General features: G+C 47.1%; 1 protein-coding gene across 1 annotated transcript; it reads right to left on the reverse strand.

Annotated features, from left to right (window-relative positions):
• Window positions 1-102: 102 nt before the first annotated feature.
• On the reverse strand, window positions 103-1038 carry LOC119565165 (olfactory receptor 51G2-like). The gene has a single exon (XM_037889615.1). It carries the CDS (start codon window positions 1036-1038, stop codon window positions 103-105), a length of 936 nt encoding a protein of 311 aa, XP_037745543.1.
• Window positions 1039-11940: the final 10902 nt, after the last annotated feature.

Consider the following 11940-nt stretch of genomic DNA (forward strand, 5'->3'; position numbering starts at 1 on the left):
ATCAGTAACTCATGTCATCTCAGATGTAAGGGTCCAGAATGGAACAGGTGGCTTATGTTTTTCATCTCCCATGCCACTGGAGCCAGGTGGTGAACTGACCCTTCACTTGATGAACAGCCTGATTATCCTCACACGAAGGTGTTTGCATCTCACGCTGTACACAATTGGGTTCATCAGCGGTGGGAGAAGCAGGGACATGTAGCCCAGGAGAATCTGAAGTAAGGGAGAAGAGCCCTTCCCAAATCTGTGTATCACAGACAAGCTGATCTCTGGTGTGTAGAAGAGCAGGAGGGCGCAGAGATGGGAGACGCAGGTGTTCAGGGCCCTCAGGCACTCCTCGTGGGACGCGATGCTCAGCACTGTTTTGAGGATCATCACATAAGAGAGGAAAATAAGCAGTGAGTCCAGCCCCATCTGGAAGAGTTTAGTAAACAATCCATAGATGCTGTGGACTGTGATATCTGAACAAGCCATCTTCATGACCTCCTGGTACAGGCAGTAGGAATGGGAGAGGACATTGGCATGACAGTATCGGAACCATTTCAAGAGAAAGGGAAGTGGAAGTATTAGGACCATCGCTCTTAGCACAGACACCAGTCCCATCTTGGCTATTCTCGGCAGGGTTAAGATGGAGGTATATCTCAGTGGGTTATGGATCGCAATGAAGCGGTCAAAGGCCATCAACAACAGCACAGAGGATTCAATGTATTGAAGCAAATGGATGAAGAAGAGTTGGGTTAAACAGGCATCGAGGCTGATTTCCCTAGATTTAAACAAATATATGCCCAGTATCGTCGGTATGGTGGTTATCGATAAGGCAAGGTCTGTGACGGCCAACATGGAGAGGAAAATGTACATGGGCTCATGGAGGGCTGGATCTGTTTTTATAATGAACAGAATGACTGAATTTCCTACTATGGAAATAACATACATGAAGCAGAAGGGGATAGAGATCCAGAGATGTGTATCTCCATGAACCGGTAGCCCAGTGAGAAGGAATATTACAGATTTTATTTTGGTGTCATTGACAGCTGACATAATGTACTGCGCAGCTCCGAGGAATTCTGAAATGTGCTTCCTAAAAGAAAAAAAAGAGGAATTTAGATGATATTAGCAAGAAATCATTCTGCCCTCAGTGGACGTCTACGGACTCCGAGAACTCAAGGTAGATAAGCAAAAACATACTGTTGGATTTACATGGTTCTGATTAGTCAGATTGGATCAGACTTGTAGTCCACATCCCCCGGTAGCCAGTGGCCATGTCCAGATGCTTCAGAGGAGGTGGAAGAAGCCCTGAAATAGGCAGTGATGAGATAAGCTGCTCCCAGGGAGTTTCCCCCTGACACCCACAAGTTAGACATGTTTTGTGGTGTAAATCAGGAAGGTTTAGAGCCTCCTCAAAACCTTTTTAAAACAATCCTGTCTACTGTAATTGGATTTTCTGGTTACTCAGTCCCTCTTTGAATCCTGATAAGCTCTTGGCCCCATTGATATCGTGTGGCTGTGAATTCCACAGCCTACTTGCATACTGTATTATTTAACCATTGTGACCTTAGAACGTACAAACATAAGAACGGCCATATTGGGTAAGAGAAAAGGTCCATCTAGCCCAGGATCCTGTCTTCTACAGTGGCTTATGCCTGATGCCCCAGAGGGAATGAACAGAACAGATCATCATCTAGTGATCCATCGTCCATGAATTTACATAGTTCTCTTTTGAACCCTGTTACACCCTTCACACAGACACCCTTTCTGGCCCTGCACTTCTGAGTGTGGCCCCTTGTATCATGGCATGTGTGTAAATACATGGTAAGTGCATGGTGAAAACGGTCATTGGATTTATCTATCCTGCACTGAAGCTATTTTTAAATGCGTTTTATAGCTTCATTATGTGAATTCTTTTCTTCTGTGCTCCTGACAGTCTAGTTTATGCAACTGCCTCTTTCCAGGATATGGGATACATTTTTAGGGTCAGGTCCTTAATTCAATAACAGTGATATCAACAGCTCATGCCACACTTTCATGTGTAAATTCAATCAGAACTGGGCTCTCAGCTCACCCTTACCAAAAGCTTCCAGTGATACACTATGACCCCCAAGAATCCCTCCAAGAGAAGCTGAAGGGCATTGCCTGGCCAATGTTGATGGAATCCAGAGACTTTGATCATCCTACAGGCTTCTCTTTATCCCCCCCGGGACCTCCTACCTCTCCCCATGCAACGGTCTGTAGATATTTGGAAAATTACAACCTGACACTGACAGTTATTTCAGCTGGGCAGCAGAGGAGTTGGCATCACAAATGGGTCAATCCTGCAAACCCTGGTATTGCACTTATATCCACTTGAGTGTACAAGTTACTTCAGTCATGCTCATGTAATTGGTGACTGGGGTCAATTACATACAACTACTGTACCACTCCCCTTCCCTGCACCTCAGCTAAACTCTTTGCTGAAACACAGACTAGCGGTTCTGGTCTCTCATGACTTTCTAGAAAGTCTTGCACAAGCCTTGGAGAGGTATTGAGTGCATGACTCTGAATGTAAGTGTTAGAAACAGCTTCTAGTCAATTAGTTAGCAGGAGATAGTATCATACAACTGTTCACTGAACAAAGAGTTAATAGCACAAACCCATTGCAAACTGGAGAAGTGAGGTTTTTACCCACGAAAGCTTATGCTCAAATAAATCTGTTAGTCTTTAAGGTGCCACCGGACTCCTTGTTGTTTCTGTGGATACAGACTAAGACGACTACCCTCTCATACTTGACACCATGCAAGGCACTCAATTAAGCCGTATGGACTGGAAATCCATCAACCTCAACAAAAATCTCACACAGATACAGACAGACATCATCTTCCTCTCCAAGTGCAGATGGATGGACATCATACCAACTGGACTGAAGGTAAAAAATCCATTGCCATCGACATATTCCACTGACTATGGTGAGAGACTGTGCGACACACTCTCAAAGAATCTGAGGAACCACCTGATCAGCATCCTGTGCAGCAGACAGGAGAAGATCAAGAATGAGCCCTCAAAAATGGAGACTCTCATACAAAACCAACCTTCCACACAAACTTCCACATGGCTGGACTTTACAAAAACGAGACAAGCCATTTACAACACACACTTCACTTCTTTACAGAGGAAAAAGGACAGTAAACTACCTAAACTCCTACATGCCACAGGGGGCTACAACAGTGGTACCCTCAACTCACCTAACAATGTAGTTAATCTATCCAACCACACACTTAGCCTGGGTGAAGAGTCTGTCCTATCTCGGGGACTCTCTTTCTGCCACCCCCACAAACATGGTACCGTTCTGAGGTGATCTGGAAGGCTACATTCATCATCTTTTACTTAAGGAATATTTCCAACACACCACTGAACAGTGCACTGACCCACAGGACCCCTTCTTACTGTTAGGTGAGAATAATTAAACATGAAGCAGTTATGCCAACCGAACCAAAGTCAGGCCAATAAAGGTTGCTGGGAAAGTCCCTGAACAAAATAAGTAGAATGAAAGAATACTTGTTTAAGTTGCAGGAATAAAATAAGGGGAGACCTGCATTCCTGCATTTTTGTACCAGATGTTCTGAAAATGGTTTGTTTAGATAAGGAGACACACTGTCTCCACTCCCTGTTTCTGTTCTATGTCTGTTCTTAACTCCTCGTCTCCTGTTTAACAACAATACTAATAAAAAAAGTTTGGTGAGTCATTGCAACTTGCTAAAGGCTATATACAATAGGGGGATAAGTATGCATGCATAATAAAAAAAAAACTTTTAACTAACCGGGGGGAGGCTGCTTAATAAATAATCTGTGACGCGATGGAACTATCTATAAAAACCTACTAGTTTTACCTAAGAGGCAGCTGGTTCTCCTTGGAGACGGGCCGCTCTCTATTGTTGTGTGCACTTCCCAATAAAGACCTTGTGTTTGGACCTTGCTGGTGTTGCCTGTCTCTCTGCGGTCAAACGGACCGTGCCATCTGGGGTTCGAGTCCTCGACACTACCAACACTACAAGAAGAAGAATTGTGCGTGGACTCCTCCTGACGGTCGAAATGACAGACTGGACTTCTACATAGTGTGCTTCCGCAGACGTGCACAGGCTGAAATTATGAACAAACAGCCCCATAACCTCAGCTGTAGAGAACACAACGCCATCCACAGCCTCAGAAACAACTCTGACATTATAATCAAAGAGGCTGACAAAGGAGGTGATGTAATAATAATGAACAGGTCGGATTATGAACAGGAGGCTGCCAGGCAACTCTCCAACACCACATTCTACAGGCTACTATCCTCTGACCCCAGTGAGGAGTAGCAAAAGAAACTACACCACCCTATACCGGAAACCTACTGGCTGCTATACTTACCTACATGCTTCCAGCTTCCATCCAGGACACATCACACGATCCATTGTCTACAGCCAAGCCCTAAGATACAACCGAATTTGTTCCAATCCATCGGACAGAGACAAACACCTACAAGATCTTTGTCAAGCGTTCTTAAAACTACAATACCCACCTGGGGAAGTGAGAAAACAGATTGACAGAGTGAGATGGGTACCCAGAAACCACCTACTACAGGACAGGACCCACAAGGAAAATAACAGAACACCACTGGCCATCACGTACAGCCCCCAGCTAAAACCTCTCCAGCACATTATCAACGATCTACACCCTATCCTGGAAAACAATCCCTCACTCTCACAGACCTTGGGAGACAGGCCAGTCCTCGCTTACAGACAGCCCCCGAACCTGAAACAAATACTCACCAGCAACTACACATCACACCACAGAAACACTAACCCAGGAACCAATCCCTGTAGCAAACCTCGTTGCCTACTCTGTCCCCATATCTACTCTAGCAACACCATCAGAGGACCCAACCACATCAGCCACACCATCAGAGGCTCTTTCACCTGCACGTCTACTAATGTTATATATGCCATCATGTGTCAGCAATGCCCCTCTGCCACGTACATTGGCCAAACCGGACAGTCCCTACGTAAAACAATAAATGGACACAAATCGGACATCAAGAATGGTAACACACAAAAGCCAGTGGGAGAACACTTCAGTCTTCCTGGACATTCCCTAACAGATTTGAAAGTAGCTATACTTAAGAAAAAAAGTTCAGAAACAAACTTCAAAGAGAAACAGCAGAACTAAAATTAATTTGCAAATTTAACACCTTTAATTTGGGCTTCAATAGGGACTGGGAGTGGCTGGCTCATTACAGAAGCAGCTTTGCCTCTCCTGGAATTGACAGCTCCTCATCTATTGTTGGGAGTGGACTACGTCCAGCCTGATCGAACTGGCCGTGTCAGCACTGGTTCTCCACTTGTGAGGTAACTCCCTTCTCTTCATGTGTCAGTATATTTATGTCTGCATCTGTAACTTTCACTCCATGCATCTGAAGAAGTGAAGTTTTTACCCACAAAAGCTTATGCTCAAATAAATCTGTTAGTCTTTAAGGTGCCACCTGACTCCTTGTTGTTTTTGTGGATACAGACTAACACGGCTACCCCATGATACTTGACACCATTGCAAACCGTATGTGGAGCACTTCTGAAACACTTTCTAAAGCCAAAGCCATTAAGCAGTAAAGTTACCCCTGCTCCTTCCTGCAGAGATTCTGACAACTCTGCTGCTGGCTTTCAATATACAGCCATGTGTCAATCACAGGTGCTGAACCCACTCGGACCTGCTCGGCAGGCACAGTTGACCCACACTGAGCTGTAGCCCAGGGTCCAGTCTGAGGGTGGGCGAATGGAGGGATTCCATCCCATGAGCGGGAAGGCTACAGTGCCTGACATTTGGAACTCAGAGACCAGAGACGGGGAAGAGATGCCGGTAGCCCTGTTACTATAGGGCAAAAATATGCTCTCTCAGACCCGTTACCACAAAGCAATGAACCTCTGAATTCCTGAGTTCACAATCAAGACAGAGAATAAAAGCTTTGCAAATGCATGTGCTGATTAAATTCCCAGGAGCAAATAAACCCGAGGCGATTTGGGAACTTGTCACTGACATTCCGTGGGGTCTCCTGTCACTCAGTCCCTGGCAGGATCGGGCCCAGAGCACACGGAACCTCTAGAAATGGGACCCCTAGAGAAATCCTGACTCGGGGCATCAGGGTTTTAACACTCCAAGCTCCAGTTTCTATGTAACTTGAATAACGCACTGAGCACTGTGGGAACGTGCAGGGGAGGGGTGCCCAAGCTACCTAGTGCTGCCTGTCCTCCTGCCCCTGTTACTGAGTCACCCCGACAGCCCAGCGGAGTTCACTGTGGTGGCACAGAACATCTTCACATTTGAACAGCTTCCAGCCTTTCCCCTTCACTTCACATTGTAAAGATAGAGAAACCTGCCAACGTACCCAGTCCCTGCTAGAAGGGGAGCCGCTGACACCAGAGGTCATCACCCTAAAGGACAAGGAGTCATTGGAGATGTTGCACAGGCAGCAGGCCGTATCTGTTCAGACAGGGAGGCAGGTGTCTTTATGAAGCGTGCCGGCACATTCCCCTGGGGGCCACTTGGCCAACAGGGAATCTCAGCTGCTTGGCTTCCTGTGCACGAGCTTTAACCCCCAATGGCTAAGTGCAGGAGGCCAAATCACAGGGCCAGTGCGGTGATGCTACCTAACTGGACCAAATAATAAGAGAGGGAACTAGATTGCCTCGTATTACATGAGGATATTGATATAATAGTCATCACAGAAGCTTTGTGGAATGAGGATAATCAAAGGGTAGAAAATATATCAGATGGACAGAACAGATCGTGCTGGTGGAAGAGTGGCACTGTATGTTATAGAAAGTGTTGAAACAAATGAAGTAAAAATCTTAAATGAACCAAACTCTACCAAAGGATCTCAATGAATAGTAATTCCATTCTCTAATAAGAAGAATATAGCAGTAGGGATATATTACCAGTCAGCAGACCAGGATGTTGATAGTGACGTGGCCTGCTAAACCCAGGGTTTTGAGTTCAATCCTTGAGGGGGCCATTCTGTGAAACAGTTGTTTTTGTTTCTCCTTGATGTAAAGCCACCCCCTTTGTTGATTTTAATTCCCTGTAAGCCAACCCTGTAAGCCATGTTGTCAGTCACCCCTCCCTCCGTCAGATCAACGACAGACAATCGTTCCGCGCCTTTTTTCTGTGCAGACGCCATACCACAGCAAGCATGGAGCCCGCTCAGATCACTTTGGCAATTAGGAGCATATTAAACACCACACGCTTTATCCAGCAGTATATGCAGCACCAGAACCTGGCAAAGCAAAACCGGGTGAGTAGGCAACATTAGCGCGGTGACGAGAGTGATGAGGACATGGACACAGACTTCTCTCAAAGCACGGGCCCTGGCAATGTGGGCATCATGGTGCTAATTGGGCAGGTTCATGCGGTGGAACGCCAATTCTGGGCCCAGGAAACAAGCACAGACTGGTGGGACCGCATAGTGTTGCAGGTCTGGGATGATTCCCAGTGGCTGCGAAACTTTCGCATGCATAAGGGCACTTTCATGGAACTTTGTGACTTGCTTTCCCCTGCCCTGAGGTGCAAGAATAACAAGATGAGAGCAGCCCTCACAGTTGAGAAGCAAGTGGCAATAGCCCTGTGGAAGCTTGCAATGCCAGACAGCTACCGGGCAGTTGGGAATCAATTTGGAGTGGGAAAATCTACTGTGGGGGCTGCTGTGATGCAAGTATCCAACACAATCAACGATCTGCTGATATCAAGGGTAGTGACCCTGTGAAATGATGTGCAGGTCATAGTGGATGGCTTTGCTGCAATGGGATTCCCTAACTGTGGTGGGGCGATAGACGGAACCCATATCCCTATCTTGGCACCAGAGCACCAAGCCGGCAAGTACATGAACCGCAAGGGGTACTTTTCAATGGTGCTGCAAGCACTGGTGGATCACAAGGGACATTTCAGCAACATCAACGTGGGATGGCTGGGAAAGGTACATGATGCTTGCATCTTCAGGAACTCTGGTCTGTTTCAAAAGCTGAAGGAAGGGACTTTATTCCCAGGCCAGAAAATAACTACTGGGGATGTTGAAATGCCTATAGTTATCCTTGGGGACCCAGGCTACCCCTTAATGCCCTGACTCATGAAGCCATACACAGGCAGCCTGGACAGTAGTCAGGAGCTGTTCAACTACAGGCTGAGCAAGTGCAGAATGGTGGTAGAATGTGCATTTGGACGTTTAAAAGTGCGCAGGCGCAGTTTACTGACTCGGTTAGACCTCAGCGAAACCAATATTCCCACTGTCATTACTGCTTGCTGTGTGCTCCACAACATCTGTGAGAGTAATGGGGAGACGTTTATGGTGGGGTGGGAGGTTGAGGCAAATCACCTGGCCACTGGTTACATGCAGCCAGACACTAGAGCAGTTAGAAGAGCACAGGAAGGTGTAGTGTTCATCAGAGAAGCTTTGAAAACCAGTTTCATGACTGGCCAGGCTACGGTGTGAAAGTTCTATTTGTTTCTCCTTGATGAATCCCCCCCGCCTTGGTTCACTCTACTTCCCTGTAAGCTAACCACCCTCCCCTCCCTGCTTCGATCACCGCTTGCAGAGGCAATAAAGTCATTGTTGCTTCACATTCATGCGTTCTTAGGTGTCTGGGTGAGGAGGCTATGGAACTTGGGGAGGAGGGTGGCTGGTTACACAGGGGCTGTAGCGGCCGTCTGTGCTCCAGCTGCCTTTCCTGCAGCTCAACCATATGCTGGAGCATATTAGTTTGATCCTCCAGCAGCCTCAGCTTTGAATCCTGCCTCCTCTCATCACGCTGCCGCCACCTTTCAGCTTCAACCCTCTCTTCAACCCTCCACTTACTCTATTCAGCCCGCCACCTCTCCTCCCGGTCATTTTGTGCTTTCCTGCACTATGACATTGTCTGCCTCCACACATTCGTCTGTGCTCTGTCAGTGTGGGAGAACAGCATGAACATTTCATCACGAGTGTGTTTTTTTTTTTTTTTGCCTTCTAATCTTCACTAGCCTCTGGGAAGGAGAAGATCCTGTGATCCTTGAAACACATGCAGCTGGTGGAGAGAATAAAAAGGGACAGTGGTATTTAAAAAGACACATTTTATAGAACAATGGGTACACTCTTTCAGGGTGAACCTTGCTGTTAACATTACATACATAGCACATGTGCTTTTGGTACAAGGTCACATTTTGCCTCCCCCCACCGCGTGGCTATCCCCTCACCCCTCCCCGTGGCTAACAGCAGGGAACATTTCTGTTCAGCCACAGGCAAACAGCCCAGCAGGAGTGGGCACCTCTGAATGTCCCCTTAAGAAAAGCACCCTATTTTAACCAGGTGACCATGAATGATATCACTCTCCTGAGGATTACAAAGAGAGATAAAGAATGGATGTTGTTTGAACGCCAGCAAACATACACTGCCATGCTTTGTTATGCAATGATTCCCGACTATGTGCTGCTGGCCTGGAGTGGTAAAGTGTCCTACCATGGAGGACGGAATAAGGCTGCCCTCCCCAGAAACCTTTTGAAAAGGCTTTGGGAGTACATCCAGGAGAGCTTTATGGAGATGTCCCTGGAGAATTTCCGCTCCATCACCAGACACGTTAACAGACTTTTCCAGTGGCTGTACTGGCCGCGAATGCCAGGGCAAATTAATCATTAAACACGCTTGCTTTTAAACCATGTATGCTATTTTAAAAGGTACACTCACCAGAGGTCCCTTCTCCGCCTGGCAGGTCCAGGAGACAGCCTTGGGTGGGTTCGGGGGGTACTGGCTCCAGATCCAGGGTGAGAAACAGTTCCTAGCTGTCGGGAAAACCAGTTTCTCCGCTTCCTTGCTGTGAGCTATCTACAACATCATCTTCATCATCTTCCTTGTTCCCCAAACCTGCTTCCGTGTTGCCTCCCTCTCCACTGAAGGAGTCAAACAACACGGCTGGGGTAGTGGTGACTGAACCCCCTAAAACGGCATGCAGCTCATCATAGAAGCGGCATGTTTGGGGCTCTGACCCGGAGCGGCCGTTCGCCTCTCTGGTTTTCTGGTAGGCTTGCCTCAGCTCCTTAAGTTTCATGCTGCACTGCTTCGGGTCCCTGTTATGGCCTCTGTCCTTCATGCCCTGGGAGATTTTGACAAAGGTTTTGGCATTTCGAAAACTGGAATGGAGTTCTGATAACACGGATTCCTCTCCCCATACAGCGATCAGATCCCGTACCTCCCGTTCAGTCCTTGCTGGAGCTCTTTTGCGATTCTGGGACTCCATCATGGTCACCTCTGCTGATGAGCTCTTCACTCACCTGCAGCTTGCCACGCTGGCCAAACAGAAAATTGAAATTCAAAAGTTCGCGGGCCTTTTCCTGTCTACGTGGCCAGTGCATCTGAGTTGAGAGCTCTGTCCGGAACGGTCACAACGGAGCACTGTGGGATAGCTCCTGGAAGCCAATACCGTCTAATTGTGTCCACAGTACCCCAAATTTGACCTGGCAAGGCTGATTTCAGCACTAAATCACCTTGCTGAGGATGGAGTAAAGAAATCGATTCTAAGAGCCCTTTAAGTCGAAAAAAAGGGCTTCGACGTGTGGACGAGTACAGACTTAAATCGATTTAACACTGCTAAATTCAACCTCAACTCCTAGTGTAGACCAGGGCTTAGACCCCATATGAAACTTTCTATATAGTGAAGATCAGTAACTCATGTCATCTTGGATGTAAGTGTAAGCAGAGTCAGGATGAGCTCTACCGTGACATCTGGTGGTGAGTTGTTGCAGGTTGTGGAAAAGAACTTCAGGGGCTGATCTCATTTGCATAGGCACACCCACCCCACCTAGATGGTCATTTTGGCTGCTATGGGATCCCCAGTTATTGGGGCAGGAAGAATAAAGTGTTATTATCCTGATTATGTGAATCAAGTACAGTGGAACTGTACTTGGCTTTTTGTTATGATAGAGGGACTCACCATCAACTAAGTAGCACTCTCTAGGAAAGGGACATAGGTTCCAAAACTCAGTGAGGGGAGAGAGGTTGGGGACAGGCATTTGTACCTTGTGGTATGGGATCCTTCTGAGGTCTCTAATGCTAACTGCACTGTCTTCTCTCTCCACTGTGTAAGAACAGAGCTAATTTTGATTCTATTAGGAGTCTAGTTACAGATTGCAGAGCTGAATTCACTTTGAGCCAATGGTGCACCAGCACTGGGACTTCCCTACTATAAGCTGAAATCACTGAGTACTGTGTTAAAAGTAATAGGGGGCCTGAAGATAATTGGTGAGTGGCTCACAGGACTCCTACTGGAGAGGAGCAGCTGGTGGTGAGGGCTGCAGCAGAAACCCACAGAGAGGTGGGGCAGTCGACTGTCAGAGCACGTAAGGTACGCCTTTACTCCCCCCCCCACCATTTCAACACATGTGTGGTGGGGTTCAAACAGTGCAGATGAACTTTTGAACTCTGGACTCACCAAGGACAAAGACAGAGACATTTGGGTTGCTGGATTTTGGGGTTGTTGGACTTTGGGGGACTTTTGGGTTGCTGGACTCAAGAACCAAAGGGAAAGGGCATGGCCCAATTTGCTTGGGGTGGGTTTTTTCTCATGGGTTGTGTTATGAATCCTGTTGGTGGTGTTTCCCCAACATAATGCCACATTGTTTCTCTCTGTTATTAAAAGACTTTTGCTACACTCACACTCTGTGTGTACGAGAGGGGAAGTATTGCCTCCTAAAGGCACCCAGGGAGAGGGGGGAGGTGGTATATATTTGTCCCAGGTCACTGGATGGGGGCTTGAGCCGGTTTTGCATTGTGTCATTGGAATGGAACCCCTAGATACTGAACCCGGCCCTTGTTGCTGCCAACTCTGACTGGCAGAAGGGGTACACATGGGTCCAGGATGGAATAGGTGGCCCATGTTTTTTGTCTCCCATGTCACTAGAGCCAGATGGTGAACTGACCCT

This window comes from Chelonia mydas, chromosome 1 (assembly GCF_015237465.2).
Source record: "Chelonia mydas isolate rCheMyd1 chromosome 1, rCheMyd1.pri.v2, whole genome shotgun sequence".
NCBI lineage: Eukaryota > Metazoa > Chordata > Testudines > Cheloniidae > Chelonia > Chelonia mydas.

Excerpts from the sequence above, each read along its gene's own strand:
- LOC119565165 (XM_037889615.1), bottom strand. The coding sequence starts at position 1,038 with ATGTCAGCTGTCAATGACACCAAAATAAAATCTGTAATATTCCTTCTC.